Raw genomic sequence first — 20,326 nt, 5'->3', positions numbered from 1 at the left:
TATGCTGAGATCTTACAAATATCATCTTATTTAATCTTCACAATAACTCTGGCAGGTAGTGTTATTATTATGATCCCCATTTTACATATGAAAAATTAAAACAAAAATCAATTAAGTGATTTGCCTAAGATTAATTACATAGCTAGTGTCAGGTTGGATTTGAACTTGGGTCTTCTTGATTAGAGACCCAGCATTCTATCTAAATATCTATGCTATTTTATATTATAAAAAAGTTATTGTCAGAAACGTATTTAATGCTAATTGTCACCAAAATCCAGACACCACCATCACCACACACACACACACACACACACCCAAAAATTTTGGAGGGACTAGGGCAGGGAAAAGAGAGAAAGGACAGAGAAGTAAAATGAGTAGGAAGAAAGGAAAACAGAAACCAGACAAATGAGGAAAAGAAAAAGAAAGAGAAAAAATTTCATAGGAAAGGGAGTGGTAGAATATCATTACCACTGTCTCAACGGAACAGCACATTGATGTTAATGACTGCATAGTCATGAGGTAGGTTGTCAGTATTCATATATAAATTTGTTTTCTGTTCTCTCAATCTATTTTGTGTATATCTTTCCAGAATCCCTTAAGATATAGTCATTCGCATGCTATTGTGACTGAAGCTACTATCTCTCTAGACACCTACCTGTTTAATAGGTTAGAGATATTTTGAAATATTAAGCCAAGTATACCTCAAGAGTCTAAAGAAGGCACCCAAGAGGGCTTGGACAGTGAAGTGCAGGAAGTGAAGGGGAAATCACATATTGCAGGCATTCTAACCCTCAGGGCTAAATTCAGTCCTCTGTTTGGAATGAGGTTCAAGGAACAGATTTCACAAAAATAATGTCCAAAATACAAGATGCCCAGTTTAGTAATGAATAAGCTACTGGTGGATTCATTCTTGCACATTAATTCTCTTTAAATATGATAAGTAAAATATAATATTTAAGTTAAATATAATAAAGTATATTTGTTAAATATAATAAGTAAAAAAGCATGTTTTAAAGAAAAACAAAAAGGAATGTTATGTGCTCATTTTCAAATTTGGCTTTAAAAAAAGGCAAAGACAAATCACCATTCAAAAAAAAAAAAAATACAAGCTTTTGTATACATAGAGAGACAACAAAATTTTGATCCACCTAGATGGAAAAGACTGAAATATAAATTTAGTCCTTTATCTTCTTGCATTACAGTTTTATGTTTCTGTTCATCTCTGTAATTAGCTTAAAAGAAATTATAATTTAATGTTTAATGGTCATCAAATTTAAATTATTATAAATCCACAAAACATAACTATACCGATATAGAATAGGCATGAGAAAATGGGCCACAAACACAGAAATGAAATTTTAATTACTAGCAGAATGAAAGCTGTGAGTTTTCCAAGTTCAATTAGTATTACAAAAGCAAAATTGATTTTCAAAAGATGTAGAAATTTCTAAAAATCAGAGCCCTAACTTTCCCCTTTCAGCTCAGTTTGAGATTGTATAAAAAACAAAAGTGACTGGGAAGGGGTGTGTGAGTTTTCTTTCTACCACGACAAATCCAGAAAAATTAAACCACTAAAAATAAAAATAAACCATGATTTCAACTACAGAGTATCAAGTGTGGTAGGTTAACTGACTTGGACCTTACCTTGTACAGCTAAGCCAGCTAGTCGGATCCCCTGTTCCAGGGTGGATCGCAAGCGTCCATCCAGGACATCTTTTTTGACTTGTAGGTAATACTGATACCTGTATGTAGGAGGGACAAGAACAGAGAATCATGAGAATACACACTTGGCTCTTAGGCCCAGCGACAGAGAGGCTTTTGGACACGAAACTTTTGTGTACACAACAAACCACACTGGTGATATTGATAAAATGCCTTCCTCTTAGTTTATCAGTCCAGGAGATGATTAGGAGTCTTGCCAATATTTATCTGTGTTTGATGTGGCAGGTGCCGCATCTTGTTCATTCTCAGCTGGAGAATATTTTCATCCAGTCACCCGCTTGTACGCCAGCAGACTGAAATGCTGATAAGAGCCAGTTCTTCCTAACAGACTAAGAAAGCAAAATACTTCTCTACACCTGGTCACCCATAACACTAAAGGTTGCCAGATCCAGAGTTAACAACGAGAAGAACAGATTTCTGTATGAGAGCTGAAAGCAGCATGGATTTTTTTTTTAAACTAAAGCACCTTGGGGGAAGTTACAGACAATTGGTTGGAACTTACAACTATATCAACAATAACACAATTTAGATCTATATTATCAGTACAAATCTACATTTCAATTCTATTCTACAAAGATTCCTACTTCTTAAAAATCAAGGTGAAGACAAACTACTTTGAGCAATACAGAGTCGGCCCACCTACCTGCATAAGGTGGTAATCTAATGCAATCACATATCTTCAGTCTCAAAAGAGCATACCTCAGACAGACACAGGAATGTGCTGCGAGACAACATCAAGCCTCAGACTAGACCACTGACCTCAGAAGCTAAGGACGGGGCCTTACTTTTCTTTGCCATTATAAATGGCATCTTAGAACTACTCAACACTTTGCAATCTCCTGATACCACGTGTTTCCTCTCTAGTACCACCCCTCCTAATACTCATTCCCCTTTTTTTCCACCTTTCCCTCACTTTGTCTACATACAAATGGCCTTTCTAGCCAGCCTTAATCAGTAAATGAGGGTTGCCCCGGACTTATTAAAGATGTTCCCATCCCGCTGCATCTAGGATCTCTCTGGCCACTGGACCCAGGTGGCTCTGGAGGGGAAAGTGAGGCAGGTGATTTTGCACAGCCTTCACTCACTTAAATCTAAGTCACTTGTAATCATGGCATCATATCCCTGATGTCATGGTCCTCTTTGAGAAGGAAGGACAAACAACAGCCTAAACCTCCTAGCCATAATTCTCCAGCGTCACTATTAGCATTAACCAATGTTCATTTCATCCACCAATGGAAATCTTAATTTTCTACCCCTTGAAACAATTAATTATCAAGGAATTCTGAATAAAAAATAATTAGTAGGCCAAAATCCACAGCCTATTCTACAAATAGGAAATGATAAAGACTCTCCTGAGCTCTTATTTACTATGAATCATACTTTAAACGGAGCCATTACCCTTCACTATGATGTCTGAGATAAATGATCCCCTCCCTTTGAAATTTCAATTTCTTCTCCCAAATGACCAATCCACTGTGTTATATCAAGGAAAAAGAAGAGATACCGTTTGAATCTAAGGGAATGGAAGAGACACACAGTCTCACCTGACAGTAGGGCAAGGAACACACTACTTTAAATTCTATTTACTGATGTGTAATTAAGGATTCTCTCTTTTTGCCTCTATGAAAACTACATCCCCTAGTTGAAAGAAAAAAGCAAAATTTGGAATATGAAATTTGAAATAAAAAAATTGAATTTAATAAGCAACTGTGTCAGGTGCTAGAATACAAAGTCCATATGGTCCCCTGCCATCAAGAAGTTTACATTTTTGGAGGCAGATACATTTTCACAATAAAGGAAATCAAACTATATTAAAATAAATTATAAAAGACAAAGTAATAGAAAGAGGAATATGAACAAATGAAAATATTAGATGACTTTTTTTTTTAAAAGAAGTAGCAGTTCAGCAGCTCTTCAAAGGGAGCAGGGTTTCAAGAAGTAGGAGTGAGCAGTATGTGGAGAAGCAGCCTGTGCAATGATCCCATTTGTGATTCGTATTCCCTTCATGACTGTAGACAAAGCACTAAACCTCCCTGGACTTCAATTTCGTTACTGATACAATGACAGGACTAGAATAGATGGCCTCTATGAGATCTCATCTAATTGCAAATCTATGATCCTAAAAATTAAGAACAAAGATGCCAATTTGGTGTATCACAGAGTTCAGCAAGGGCATTAATGAGTAACCAGACCGGAAAAATAGTCTGGAACCAGACTATAAAGATTTTAAGTGCCAAGAATTGGAATTATATAATTTATAATTACTTTTGTTATTTGTCATAGAATCTTACATCTGAAAGGGACTTCAAAAGCCATCACCAACTCAAAAGTGAGTAAGATTCAATAATACACCCAACAGGTCATGACTCAAGCTTTGGTTTTTGGGGTTTTTTTTTTCCTTTTTTTTCCATTAAGTCTAAATCCCCCTCTCTAGAATTCCCACTGTTCCAAGCTTTGACCCCTGAGACTGGGGGGAAAAAAGTGTAACTTCTATGTCAGAAGACAATCCTTCACATTCTTGAAACAGCTAGGATATAATACTAAGTCTTCTCTTCCTCAGGATCTTCACCAACTTAGCTTCCCTCCTCTGGATGCTTAATACCTTTTTGTAAATATGGCACCAAAACCCAAATACAATACCCAATTTGACCATTTGAAGATATAATGAAAATTCACATACTTAGGCTTAAACGATATACTTCTCTTAATGCAGTCCAAGATTGCATTAGTTCTACTTATTGCCGCTTTCTTTCTTCCCTAAAACACTGAGATTAATTTGATTCCTCAATTTCCCACTGTATCTTCCTTCTACTTTGGAAGTGATTTCTTCTTCATCTGACCTCATTGACTTATACTTCTATTATTCATTCATGTTGTAGATTTTATCTTATCATAAAGACTAGAGTGTAAACTTCTTAAGGGTAAGGGTCATCTCTTATTTATCTTTGTAAATACTGAAGCATCTATCACAAGATAAGACAGTTGGAGGGAGCCAGAGAGACAGAAACAGAGACAAAGACAAGAGACACAGAGAGGCAGAGAGAGAAAGCAATATTACACATACACACACACACACACATACACACACACACACACACACACACACACACACACACACACACACACAACATATAAATCTTCCCCTTGTCCCCCAAGGGGCTAAGCACTGTGATTGTTCTTTGAGGAAACATTTGCTAAGTTGTGTCCAAACTCTACATGATTTCCTAATCATGAGGTTTTCTTAGTAAAAATACTAGAGTGGTTTGCCATTTCTTTCTCCAGTGTGTCCTCATTTTATAAATGAGGAAAGAAAAAATAGAGGTTAAGTAACTTGCCCAGGATCACACAGCTAATAAATGTCTAAGGTCAGATTTGAACTCAATTCTTCCTGATTCCAAACCCAGTGCTCTACCTAAGACACCACCAGCTAGTACCTCATCTAGAGAAGAACCAAAGATAAATAGGCACATCCTCTAACATCAAGGACCTTACAATTTAGTATAAGGTGATTATATACAAACAGATTCACAGATTCACAGATTTAGAGCTAGAATACACTTCAAAGGATAACTACTTCAACTCACACTTTAAAGATTAGAGAAAAATATAAATTAAAATTACAAATAAGTAAATAGGAGCATAAATTGTCAGGACAAGAAAATGATACAACCTCTTCATCCTCTTAGGAAGCAGTCAAGCATTTTTTTAAGTAGAAATGTTAAAGTCAAACTTTCAATGTTGAGTCTAAATAACCAAAGCAATTTGAAATTCTTCACAGCAAGACAAGTCCCCATAAGTCATTTTTTTGTTTTGTTCTTTCCTTATGGGGACAAGGCCTAGTCTTATCTTTAAATGTTGTTTGTTTTTTTTTTTTTTAATTTAGTTAACATCGCTTAAAGGTAACCCATATTAAAGATGTCTATAAGTCCAGTCATTCCAATTAGTAAAAACTCCAGAAAATCTGGACAATAAATGATTTACAATGTTCTATTGCTTCAAGAGGTTCATACATGGTCAATGAAAGAAAGTCTCTTGGTTAAATAGCAGAATTTATCAGTAACAATTCACTTGTATCCAAGCATATAACACTATATAAATCAAATTTCCAAATTTGGATGGGAGAGAAGAGAGTTCGATTTTATTTTATTTTATTTTATTTTATTTTTGCATTTCAAAACTAACATCTTCCCTACTTCTTTTCCATACTTTTAAAAATATTTTTTTTTCATCTGTACTATCAGCCCATCTTGGTCTATGAGAAGCAGTGTAGAGTAATGTTATTAAATTCACATAGAAGAGATCTTTTGCATACTGACTTAGAAAATCATAAAATAAGATTATCTATGTTGAATTTTCATTTATTTTGTCAAGCACTTTCAAATTACATTTTGAACTTGTTTGGCTACAGTCAGACAGAGTCAAGAAGACCTACATTTGATTGCTAGGTATACATCCAAAGATATCAAAAGGGGAGAGGATGGGAAGAAAAGAAGGACCTATTTACATAAAAATATTTATAGAACCACAAATATTTTTGTGATGGCTAAGAATTGGAAATCAAGAAAAATTGCTCTTCAAATGGAGAATGGTTAAACAAGCTATGGTACATGATTGTGATGGAATATTATTGTGCTGTAAGAAATGACAAGCAGGATGATTTCGGAAAAATCTGGAAAAGCCTACATGAACTAAAGCAAACTGCACTGAACAGAACCAGGAAAATATCGTACACAGTAACAGCAATATTGTTCAATGAAGAACAATGAATGACTTAGCTGTTCTCAGCAATACAATCTAAGACAATCCTGAAGAACTCATGATGAAGCATGTTATCTGACTCTAAAGAACTGATATTTTTAAAATACATGTTGAAGCATGATATTTTTCATTTTCTTTCTTTATTCTTTTTTAAAAATTCGAGTCTCATACAAAAATTTTAATATGGAAATGTTTTACTTGAATGCACATGTATAACCTATTATTGGATTGGTCACTATTTCAGGGGACAAAGAGAAAGGAATGATAAAATTTGAAACTCAAAACTTTTTTTTTAAAAGTCTTTTAAATTTTATTTTTATATAAAGCTTTTTATTTTCAAAACACATGCATAGATAATTTTCAACATTCATCCTTGCAAAACCTTGTGTTCCAAATTTTTTTCCTCCATCCCTTCCCCCCCCCCCTTAACCTAAATGGCAAGTAATCCATTATATGTTAAACATATGTAATTATATAATATTTCCACAATTATCAGGATGCACAAGAAAAATCAGATCAAAAAGGAAAAAAATGAGAAAGAAAGCAAAATGTAAACAACAAAAGTGAAAATATTATGTTGTGATCCACAATCAGTTCCCACAGTTCTCTCTCTGGGTGCAGATGGCTCTCTTCATTATAAGATCATTGGAACTGGCCTGAATCAACTCATTGTTGAAAAGAGCCACATTCATCAGAATTGATCATCACATAATGTTGTTGCCACGTACAATGATCTCCTGGTTCTGCTCATTTCACTCAGCATCAGTTCATGAAAGTCTCTCCAGGCTTCTCTAATATCATCCTGCTAGTCGTTTCTTATAGAACAATAATATGGACATTCGTATACTATTATTTAGCCATTCCCTACCTGATGGGCATTCATTCAGTTTCCAATTTCTTACCACTATAAAAAGGACTGACACAAACATTTTTGCACATGTGGGTCCTTTTCCCCCTTTTTTATGATCTCTTCAGGACACTAACCCAGTGGAGACATTGTTGGGTCAAAGGGTATCCACATTTTAATTGCCCTTTAGGCATACTTTCAAATTGCTCTCCAGAATAATTGGATCAGTTCACAACTCCACCAACAATGTATTAGGTCTGTATTTTTCCATATCCCCTCCAATATTCATGGGTGTAGGGGTACCTCAGAATTGTCTTAATTTGCATTTTTCTGAAAAAAATTCAAAAAATTATTTAGACATGTAATTGGAAGAAAGTATAAAATACTATTTAGAAAAAAGAAAAAAAAACCTAAGATGATCTGAGTTTGAATACTGCCTCAGATACTTACTTGCTGAACGACACTGGACAAATCACCCTTTTTGGGCTTCAATTTCTTCATCTGTAATTTAAGGAGTATCGGGCTTGGTCCCTTCTATACCCATGATCATATAGCCTTTGTTGCCTATTATCAATCTTCCTTTGCAGCATTTATCACTAGCTACACATTAACAAGATATGTCCCTAGTTAGGTGCCATTGTGGTGTCCAGGATCTTATGCCTTGGTTAAAGGACCTTCTTTAACACGACACTCAGTCAGCTGTCCATTAGGGGACTTTTCAAGAAAATGGAGGTTCTCTGACTCCAAGGTGTGTCTTAGTACAGTTTAAACTATTAAAACTTAAAAGTTTTGTTCAAGGTTTAATATCCTAAAACAGCACTAAGACTTTTACCATTCCCTGTACAATCAAATAAGTCATCCTCATCATTTTAACCAAAGTAATTTTTTTAAAATTATGTTCTCAAAAGTGGGGACAAGAAGAAACAGTAATGGCTAACCACTCTTAACTTTACCCAAACAGCAGCATGTAAGGATGGCTCCATCCTGCCTCTTTCCAAATACCTCTGACATTATTTCTCACAACTAACTATGTTTCAGATACCTGAAGTCTGGAGTCTGGAGTCAGGAAGACCTGAGTTCAAATCTGGCCTCAGATATTCACTAGCTGTGTGACCCTGGGCAAGTCATTTAACTTGATGCCTAATTAGGCATAATTTTGCCCTAATCTACTAGAGAAAGAAATGGCAAAATGGCAAATCATTCTAATCTCTTTGCTGAGAAAACTCCACAGACAGCATGGGCCACAAAGAATCAGAAATGACTTAACAACAAAATATGTTTCCATGATAGATTTGGATGGAGAGGGGGAAAAAAAAACTAACACTCAACAAGTTTGGGAAGTAGAAAGAGAGAATTCAAAGACATAGGTAAGGATATCTGGTTTAAGAGTTTGATGAAAAATTTCAGGTTAGCAGCTATTTACTCTAACAGAATAAAAAATTAGAATTATTTTTTTCCAGGAATCCCAGAAAGTCAAATGGCTCTAGGCAAGTTACTAAGAAAATCCATAGTCCTTGCTTTTGAAAAAAAATTTTTATCTAAAGGAAAGATGAACTTATTTACTTAATTACCCAAGGTTACTACAACAGGAGGGAGATATAAGGAAAAATTTGCTGACCACCAAGATTGTTAAACATCAAATGAGATATCTGTACAGCTCTTAGCACAGTGTCTAGTACACAGCAGACACTGACAAATGCCTTTCCTCCTTTTATCTATTATTGGGTTATTGAGGGAAGCTGGGAAATATTCTCTGCAAGTTTCACTTATTTTTGTGAAAACATAAAGTCTCAGAGTTTTTTTTCTTACCCTATGATATCAAAAGTAGGAAATGTTACAAGAGGTCAAACCAATTTTACACAGGAGTCTATCTCTGTTAATGACACATAGATATGGTTTCAGGAATAACTAGGTAACTGATTTCTATGACACACTCCTCAAGAACTTTTCTTGACTCAGACTTTCAATAATTCTTTAGAATTCTACAATTTATTCATCTAAATTCTATCACATCTCTTTCAGGCCCATCACTCTGAATTTTACCTAGGGCAATTCTATGAGGTAAAAGATAAAGGCAACTGTATTTCTGCCTGACAATAATTACCAAGCCTGGTCAATGACCATTGTCTTCTCTGAAATGACTTAGAAGCCCCATGATTGTGACATTCCTAGACATTAATCAAAGATCAGTGTCAGTTTGTTGGTACAGATAGGAAACAAGGAATTAAATAATGCTCTTTCATCACTTTGATGTTAATGGTTATTCTCAATTGCTTAACTTGTGGAACCATCCAGACCTCTTGCTCTCCCCCCTACCCCCTTTTGGCACAAACATTTCTCTTAGAGACTAGGGAGAGGGGTTGGGGGTAGGGAAAAATGATAAAGCAAGTTTGTACTTTAACCAAATGGTGAAATGGGAAGAGGGATATAAAGATAACTATGAAGGTAGAAGACAGGAAAGGAAAGAAGACAGGAAAAGAAGTCATTTTAAATCTTAGTCACTAAAGATATCATCCTTAAGGAAATCATATCCCATTTATTCTGGGGAGCTTTATAGTTATAAAATCTGATGATTAATCCCAATGCTCAAGTCTTCCATAATCAAGTGAAAAACTGTATCTGGGAAGGCAGAGAACCCAAGCAGTTCATTGATTTGCTTCCTCCTCTGCCTGTCCAACCTCAGTAACTCACAGAATTGGTTGGACCTTGGAAATTCTACAATAAAAATTCTAGGTTCAAAAATTGTTTGATTGATGTTTTAAAAAGATTAAAAAATGGATATGCTATTTAGAAATAGTCAACTATAACCCTTAGTCTTTTGTATTTGTCTCACCACACTTACTGAAAGGTGCTCACTTTTGTTCTTTAATCCAGGCTTGAGTTAACAGACAATTAAATCACTGCATTATATCCATACAGTCAACATACCTGTGATTATGCAAAGGTGTGAATCATCACGGAAAAAGGACAGGGAAAATCTAAAATCTGGCAATGACAACCTTGCAGTATCTTATTTTTTTCTACTAGTCTTCTGCAGACAACAAGCAGTTATCTTGTTGGGACTTGCATGGCTGATATACAAACACACACACATTCTCTCTCTCTCTCTCTCTCTCTCTCTCTCTCTCTCTCTCTCTCTCTCTCTCTCTCTCTCTGTCCTCCCCACCTCCATCTTTCTGTTTTTCTTAGTCTCTCTTCTATCTCTGAGCTCAATTATGGACCTGGGAATCACTAGATTTCAACATTGATCTGCTACTAATCCCATTTTCTGGGAGGGTCACTTGACCTCTTAAATACATTCTGTGAGTCAAAGAATTAGAATTCTCTCCTAAAAAGGATGGTGTGAAATACAGACACATATACACACCTTTCTGAACTATGCTATGAAAAAAAGGCTAGTGATAGCAAGTATTGCAAGAGAGAAGGCATGCTATGACCTGATCCTTGCTTTCTGCCCTTGAACTCTTGCATTAATTATAACAAATTACAGGGAGAACAAGTATAGTTTATAAGTATAATAAATTCCCTAATAATAACCTATAATTTAATCAGGGTTATTCCTGATTTTATTTTTTTCTAAACAACACATTTTAAAAGAGAATATAGAGGATCTCACTTCTACTCAGAGATCCAAACTTTTTCTTTTCATCCCTAGTCTATGTCATTAGACATAAATATCTTTAAAAACTACAAAATTAAAGTCTTCATGAAAGCCAGCTGGGGAAGAGGAAAAGTCATGGAAAATAAACTAAATTAGGATCATACTGTTTTGAGGAAAGCTGATGAAACAAGCAAAAAAACCCAGGTCCCGCCCCAAAAAAAGATATTTTGCCAAACTATTTGATGTAAATAAGTTTACGAAACTGGTAAATGGAAGCCAAAAGGGAAAAGACTACATTCCTTGGAGAAACATACATGTTGAGACCTGTTAAGAGCCATACAGCCAGGATTTAAGGAAAAGAAAGAGGAAGGAAGGGGATTGGAAAAATACATCACAGTAGGGGTTAGACCACGATTCAAGAAAATCAGTTCTGAGTGTCTAACAATGGCAGCAAAATGTGTAGCAAACCAAAAATAACTGTTATCTCTCTTCAATCTTTCAAAATATTTAAGAAAAAGAAGAATACAATTTAAATTTTCTTCAGGCTAAGTAGTTCTCCTGATTTCAAGGGATCTCCAGATAATGTCACTTTAATAATATCTTTCTGCCCTGATCAAAGCCCTCTCTCTCTAAATGTGCTCTCATTTGTTAATATCTATCCTAAAAGATGATACAGAACTCAATGCTTTAAGTGAGATCTGAGAGCACAGAACAGTACAACTGTCACCCTTAATCACAGTGATTCAATTATTATAGCCAAATATCATAATGTAATCAATTGTGAAAGGTTTAGCTACTCTTATCAACCTAGATGAAAAATGCCACTTATTTCTAGAAAATGAAATGAGTGCAGACTGAAGCATATTGTTTTTCCTTTTCTATATTTTTCTTGCTTTTTGTCCAAATGGCTAATATAGAAATAGTGTTTGAATGACCTCACATGTATGATGAGTACCATATTGTTTCCTTCCCCATGCTTTGAGGTAGGGGAAATTTGAGGAAAGGTGACAATTTGGCACTCAAAATTTTTAAAAATGAATATTAAAAATAAATATATATGTAATCTACAGGAAATGAATGACAATTTGAACATTATTTCCTCAGTAATTCAGTTTTTAAAAACCATTAAGAAAAAAAAGCAAAAAAACAAAAAACAAAACAAAAAAAAAACCAGTGATGAGGTCAGTCCTTATTAACTATATAAAAATTGTTATCTAAATTTGTGTAAATTCACTACATCCTTATTAAATTCTCCACTTCATTTTCCCTATGTAGAGATCCTCCATGAAGTTGATTTTCTCCCTCATTGAGCAAGATCAAAAGAACCTAATGCAACTTCTAAATCTATTTGTTTGAATAAGCACATCTTTATAGCCGTATCCCAGGTCTTCAAATAAACATGTAGTTCTTCCTTTCTGGGTATTAACAAAATGAAAAAAAAAAAAAACCCACAAACTATGCTTAATGAAATATCATGATATTCAGTGTGTTGCCTTATGAACATACAGGTTATTCACAATTTCAAGTATATGAAATACCAAGGCAAATGATTACAATTTTATTGGATATTGCATTTTTTTCTGAGCTTTTTAAAAAGATAGGGCATTAAGAATAACTTCTAATGTGACTACCTCTCCACCTCATTCCCCACAAAAAGAAATTCATGGAAAAAAGGCAAATCAGTCCTCATTTAAAGGCCAAAATCCACATCAGCTTTAAATAGTATTATGAAATAATTTCTCATCCCAAGTAATCTGGAGAACTACTGAATGGGTGAAGAAATTATTTTGTTAGCAGCAGAGAATGAGCATTAATTAAGCATCCACAAGATGTATCATCCACTGAGTTACTCTGTACAAATATCTCATTTGATCTTCCCAATCACCATGAGAGGTAGGTATTATTATTAACCCCATTTTACAGCTGAGGAAACTGAGGCAGACAGAAGTTAAGTGCTTTGCCTTAGTTCACATAGTTAGTAAATGTCTGGAGTCATATTCGAACTCAGGTCTTCAGATTTCAGATCCAGAACTCTATTTATTGTGCTAACTGCCTCTAAACTAGTACATTTATATGCCTCAAAACCAAAGTCTTTTTGAAATTAAAACTTGGAAAGAAAGAGAAATGGTGTTTGCAAAAAAACATATTTAATTGCAGCTTGGTGGTACAGAGACTCCCAGCCCATATGTTACTTCTTTCACTGTCTTGTCCAGGACATTCTTGTAGAGTATATATAAGTCAGTCAATTTTTGGTTGTTTCTGCACTTTACATAGGGATCCCTGATCCTGGATAAGAGATATGTGCTAGATGAAATGAACCTAAAGTGATCTGTCTGCCCTGCAGTCCATTGAAATTCTAATCAAACAGATGAGTCAGGTATCAGCTCACACTGAGAGGTCAGTCACACTGCTTTGATATGGTCCATTTGCTCTATGGCAATTGGTTCAGCCTACCTCTGTGAGCTACCAAGCAGCAAATTATAAACTTAGAGAAATAAATCACAGCTGGGCCCCAACTGCGAGGAGTTAAATGATCTTGTTGGGTAAAGGGAATACAAACAAAGGTACAATAAGACTCACTGCTAATTAGCCAACTGAAAACCTCTCATCTAAATTCCTGCCGTGCAATAAATCCAGAAGCTCGTCTCCCTTATGCTACTAATAGATATCTCTTGACTCATCAGTTCAAAATATACACCTGTCTGCCCTGAAAGGCATGTGTTTATACCATTACCCACAATGCCACTGTGGGAAAAGGTACCTTAAATTACATATGGAGGTAGGATGATTCAACTACTTAGAGATTTGCCTTTCTGGTAGCTGGCCAGGTTAGTGGCTAAGCTGGTTTGCATAATATACTAAAAATTTTGGTGAGCCTGCAAATGCAGCAGTAACAAATAATGTAGTTTGTAATCTGCACTCTCTGGGGAAAAATTATAAAACAATGATACCATGATGTAGCTAGAAGAAAAGAGCTACTTTTGTGAGATGTACAAGATATTTTTATCATATCTACTTAAAGATAATTCTTGATTTTTTATATACATTTACAACTTAAAAAAAAAAAAAACACCCCCAATTCTTAAAGAAGAATCAAAATTTCAGAAACAAGCGACCTAAACTTTCTTCTATCCATTATTTTAGGGATGTATGCCATCCCTGAAACATATCACAAATTCTCCATTAATGAAAATCTCATTACTTCAGGACAGTGGATTTTCATACTCAGCCAAGCTGTTTCCTTGGAAAATTGTCTGTCATTGGTTCTATGCTTAAAGCTCTTCCCAGGAGTTGGAGGAATCCAGTTATGCCATATTCAACGCATATACTGAGTGTCCCCAAAATCTTACTTCAGTTTTAGCCTATTAAAACTTAATTATATGCGGAATATTGGAGCGGTGTGGGAAAACTGGGACACTGATACATTGTTGGTGGAATTGTGAACACATCCAGTCATTCTGGAGAGCAATTTGGAACTATGCTCAAAAAGTTACAAACTGTGCATAGCCTTTGATCCAGCAGTGCTACTACTGGCTTATATCCCAAAGAGATACTAAAGAAGGGAAAGGGGCCTGTGTGTGCCCAAATGTTTGTGGCAGCCCCCTTTGTAGTGACCAAAAACTGGAAACTGAGTGGATGCCCATTAACTGGAGAATGGCTGAATAAAAACTTAATTATAATTACATTAATCATGTAGCTATCAAAACTTTAAATTGCACGAAGACTTTTCAGATAGCCTATACTTTTTCCTTTCCCCCACAAATGTATTTTATTTTATTTTTTACATGTATCTTAACTTTTTTTAACACACATTTCTTTATGAATCATCTTAGGAGAGAAAAATCTGAACAAAAAGGAAAAAAAACACAACAGATGAGAAAAAAAACAAAAAGAAAACGAACATAGTATGTACTGATTTACATTCCATCTCCAAAGTTCTCTTTCTGGATACAGATAGCATATTCCATCCAAAGTTTATTGGGAATGTCTTGGATATCCTTATAATTCTTATACAAAAGTCAAAAATCAAATAGAAATGGGAACCAATAAACCAATATAAGGATCTCTGCATAAAGATCCCTATGGGATACAAATTGATTTTGAAAACCACAAATTAATATTATCTATTTCCTATTGTGTTTTTTAGATATTTTGCTAAATATTTTTCAATTACCTTTTAATCTGGTTTGGCAGATGTTTTAATACTTTTGCTTTACATGCTCTCCAACCACCTAAGAGCTACTTCACAAAGGTATTCCTAGTTATGGAGATGAGCAAGAATAGGTTTCATCTTTGTCTGATGGATTTGGTCAGAGAAGGAAGAGGAGGTGAAGGAGAAAGAGAAGACGAAAAAGGGAAGAGAAGATTATACTCTATGCAATGTACCAACCATTCTTTCTCAAATTCACAACAGCTTCACAAACTCTGACCTAAAGTCATTGTTTCTTCCCTTCAGATCACTCGACTTAGGATTCCTTTGTAAATAAAAGGCAGTCCAATCAATTTTGATAATATGTTATTAAAGTCCTCGTTTGCATACTCTAGATTTAAACTGGCCTCAAACCCTGGATTTCTTTTAGTTTTTGTGCCCCTCTGACAGTGCTTAATCATTTTCTGCATATATGTTACTATTTCAAAAATCTGCCAATATTGTTAATACAAAAAAATCACTAATATGTTAACTCAAATTCAAAGTCTTTCAAAAATGCCCATGGGGGAAAACAATCAAAGTCTAAATAGGATGTGCATTAGCAAACATCAGAATATCATGGCAAGGAAATATCCTGCCAGACAATCAGAAACATGGGCTTTCCTGAAGTGATGCTACTCCCCCCATCAACAAACATTGACCTACATAGCTTCTCTATTTAAGCCACAGATTATTTGAAGCCAGAAATCATATTAAAAATCAATTTCAATTCTAAATCTAGAATAAATTAGTAAATAAGTATTTACTAATTACCTACAGGTTGAAAAAAACCTACTTTTCACATACCAAAATGAAAAATTATGGTGCCTGCCATCAGGAAGTTTATAATACTGCCTGGTCTTTAAGGATCACTTCAAGATTTACAAAGTACTTCCACATATTATCTCATTTGATCTTCAGAACAATCCTGTGAGATGAGAGGAGAAGGAGAGGAAAGGAACCAGAATTTATTATGCATCTATTTATATGCTTTACAAATATTATGTAATTTGATCCTTGCAAGGTAGGTGCTATTATGATCCCCATTTTACAGTGAAGGAAACTGAATCAGACAGAGCTCAAGTGACTTGCCCAGGATTACACAACTAGTAAATATCTGAAGTCAAATGGTCCAGAAATAATTTTTTTCAATGGCAACAAGAGCAGATTTAGACAACTGTCACAGTACTGAAAAAACAGATCTGTTCTATTTGGCTCCAAAAGGAAGACCTAAAGAAAACATGTGGAACAAGCAGTCTGGAACACAGTATTGGATCTAGGAGCAAGAAGATAATTACTAACTGTGTAACCCTGGATTAGACACTCTTAATGTCCTCAGCCTCAGTTTCCTCACTTGCCAAAAAAAAAAAAAAAAAAGAGCTGGACTTGATAACCTCTACAATCTTTTTCAGTTCTAAATTTGTAACCCCACACTATGAGTTTCCAAAGAGGAAAAACAATTTCTAAAAATTAGAATAAAATAAAAGTCAAATGATTGTCTTACGAGGTAGTAAATTTTCCTATCCTCTTCCAATTCTTCCTCTTTTTCACCTTCTTTCGTCTTCCCTTCTCCTCCTTTGACCAAATCCATCACACAAAGATGAGACCTATTCTCACTCATCTCCAAAATTAGGAATACCTCAATGAAGTGGCTGTTGGATTGTTGAAGAGCATGTACAACAGTGGTGTTAAATCATCTGCCAAACCAGATTAAAATGTAACTGGGAAATATTTAGCAAAATAAATAAAAACACAATAGAGGATAAATAATGTTAATATGTGGTTTTCAAGTAAAAGATAGAGGACTTCTGAGAAAAAATATTATAGAAGGGATTCAGAAACAAGTTAGTCTCAAGGTGCTCTAAGGTTCTTTCCGAGACCCTTCTGAGAATTTTCCTTTTGAGAAAACTGAGTAACAAAATCTATCTTCAATATGTATCCCAAATGCTTAATATACTTGTGTGTGTCTCTGTATGTAGTGATTTTAAATAAATCTTTGCTGATTAACTTCCCCCCAATATCCCTCAAAAAAGAAAATCTGAATTATGTCTTCTTTTGGAAGAAAGACTCTAAATAAGTAGAAAAAATTAGTTATAATACTAAAGGATTGTTGGTTTCATAATTATAATATCAAAGCAACCTCAGTGGAAGATATTACAGTCCAGGAGTCCTTAAACTTTTTAAATAGGGGGCCAGTTCACTGTCCCTCAGACTGTTGGAGGGCCGGACTATGGTAAAAACAAAAACTTTGTTTTGTGGGCCTTTAAATAAAGAAACTTCATAGCCCTGGGTGAGGGGGATAGTCATCCTCAGCTGCCACATCTGGCCCGTGGGCTGTATTTTGAGGAACCCTGTATTACACTAAGGACAACATAAGTATCCAAAGACTTCTAATGTTTCCATTGGAAACCTCTGCAACTGAAGAGAACTTTGGTTTTAGTAACCAAATAAACCTTAGAAACCAATCAGCTGGACGTGGCTCTTTCCAACAATGAGATGATTCAAACCAGTTCCAATAATCTTGTGATGAAGAGAGTCGTCTACACCCAGACAGAGAACTGTGGGAACTGAGTGTGGATCACCACATAGCATTTTCATTCTTTGTTGTTGTGCTTGCATTTTGTTTTTTTTCTCATTTTTTTTCCTTCTTGATTCGATTTTTCTTGTGCAAGATAACTGTATAAACATGTATACATATATTGGATTTAACATATATTTTAACTATTTAACATTTATTAGATTACCCCCCATCTAGAGGAGAGGGTGAGGGAAAGGAGGAGAAAATTTGGAACACAAGATTTTGCAAGGGTCAATATTGAAAAATTACCCATGCACATGTTTTGTAAATAAAAAAGAAACCAATCAGCACATCCAAGACTGCCTGAGCAAGTGGTAAACGTGTGATACCCAATATTTCTAGAAAAGAATCTTAAAATTTGGAACTATTTCCCCGAATCAAAGGATAACTGAAGATAGGATCAAAAAAATAGGCAGTAGGAGCTCCTGCAGATCCAGAGTAGAATACTGAGATCAAAAAAAAAAAAAAAAAAAGGCCAACCAGCAGAAAGTTGCCAGCACATTACTGCATGAATCCAGGGACTGGGATGCAAGATGATTTTTAGTATATTAAATGAATAATTATGTCTTTGTAGAATCTTCAAAAAAAAAAAAAAAACAGCTGAAGATATCAAGTGTGGCAACAGCTGCCAAAGATAAAATGCCAATCCAGCAACAACTCATAGCCCAAGAATCTTGCATCTTCCTACACTGCAATTTTTGCCAAATTCTTGCTGATATTTTCAAGTGCAGAAAGAACAGCCTCCACACAAATCCTCCTTTCAAATCCCTTGTGAGGACTGAGGATTAAATGAACATATATTCCCTCCCATTTGCTTGTGGAGTGTGGTTTGTTTGGTTTTTTTTTTTTTTTTTTTTTTACATTTTGTTTTGTTTTTTAGATTTTAAATATCTCAAAGCAGGAAGATGAAAAAAGAAGAACTACAGAGAGAATGGAAAAACTTCTGGAAAAGAGATATTTAAAAGATTTACATATAATGTAAAACAAATTATTATTCCATTTGTCTCATACTCAATCAGTGATTAGACCATGATTTGATGGGTAGGAATATCAATTAACAAAAAAGAAATTGACAGTTTTTTGATATGAAATGCATTTTCCTATGACTAATTTGTCAAGACTCTGTCTTGTGGGAGAAGAGACCTTGTACTAGACACTCCCATACCTCCTAGGGAGGTAAGTATTCGTAAATTCACCTTTTTATCCCAAGAGACTAGTGGGCAAAGTCTACAGTAATATCAAAGCTGTCCCTAACAACAAGTCATGATACACATGAAAGAAGTGACATCATTAAGGTAACATATGGTCAAATCACCTGATAAGATTGTCGTTTCAGGAAGACATCATAACGGGTGTATTACATACCAGTGAACAGAGCAATGGTCTTAGAGTCAGGGAGACCAGAATTCAGATCTAGCCTCAGCTACTTAACAGCTGTGTAACACTGGACAAGTCACTCAACTGGTCTACCTAAGTTTCCTCATCTGAAAAATGGAATAACAATAACATTTACTTCCCAGAGTTGTTGTACAGTCCTTTGAAAACCTTAAGAGTGTTATTATTAAACTTATTATTATTTTTATTTGAAGTACTTTCTGGTAGAAGAGGAATTAGTCAACATAGAGCAATGGAAAGAGACCCAGATTTGGAATTGGAGAATCTATTTGTATTCTGATTTTGTCACTTATTGTTTATGTGACTTTTCTTTGGGTCATGTCTATAAAATGAAATTATTGGACTCAATCAACAACCTTTAAAGTGTCTTTGTTGTTCAGTCATTTTTCAGCCACATCCAACTCTTTTGTGATTCTATTTGGGTTTTTTGGTAAAGACACCAGAGTGGTTTGTCATTTCCTTTTCCAGTTCACTTTACAGATGAGAAAACTGAGGCAAACAGAGTTAATTAAATGACTTGCCCAGGATCATATAGCTAGTAAGTATCTGAAGTCATATTAAAATATGTTAAAACTCAGGAAGATGAGTCTTCCTGACTCCAGACCTGGTGCTCTGTGCACCTACTTGCCCATCTAATATCCCCTCTAGGTCTAAATCTATGATTATACGATCCTGACCCAGAGGATTAAACAAAGCACAATGGAAAAAAAAAAAAAAAAGGAATTAGGTTTGATTAAAGAAAAAAATTACTAACAATTGGTACAATCCCAAAATGTAACTGACTGATGGACGAGGTGATGGATTCTCAGTCATTAGGCTGAGCAAACGCTGAAGGGCTACTTGGCAGGTATGTTGTAAAAGGTACCCTTGCTCCTCTCCAGGAAGCAGTCTGGATTTTCCCTACCATGCTTGGATGCTATTTACTTTAGTCTCCTTCTCCCATTATTTTTTGGGTTTCTTTATGTGTTGTCTTCCTCCAGTAGAATGCAAATGCTTCGGGAATAAATCATCTTTTTTTCTGATTATATTTGTATTCCTAAGACTTAGCACAATGCCTAGGAAATAGTAAGCAGTAAATAGGTACTTACTGCTTACCTAATTGCTTGATTATCAAGTATGATTAGACTAGATTGCCTCTAAAGTTACAGCAAGTTCTTGAGTTTCTATAATGGAAACCAAATCAATCAATAGGGTTTGGGGGACAATTAAACAACATAGGCCCATGGTAAGGATTGC

At 35.0% G+C, this 20,326-nt stretch overlaps 1 protein-coding gene across 1 annotated transcript in view; it reads right to left on the bottom strand.

The window, feature by feature from the left end:
* The window catches only part of PTPN14 (protein tyrosine phosphatase non-receptor type 14), a 131,296-nt gene that overhangs the window by 80,682 nt on the left and 30,288 nt on the right, over positions 1-20,326 (bottom strand). Inside the window, exon 3 of the mRNA XM_051998379.1 lies at positions 1,645-1,742. Within this exon, the coding sequence (XP_051854339.1) occupies positions 1,645-1,742 (98 nt within the window). The remainder of the gene's footprint in view (positions 1-1,644; positions 1,743-20,326) is intronic.

Source organism: Antechinus flavipes, chromosome 4, assembly GCF_016432865.1.
Source record: "Antechinus flavipes isolate AdamAnt ecotype Samford, QLD, Australia chromosome 4, AdamAnt_v2, whole genome shotgun sequence".
Lineage (NCBI taxonomy): Eukaryota > Metazoa > Chordata > Mammalia > Dasyuromorphia > Dasyuridae > Antechinus > Antechinus flavipes.
Note: the sequence above shows the minus strand (reverse complement) of the source record. Positions and strands in the feature narration are given on the sequence as shown.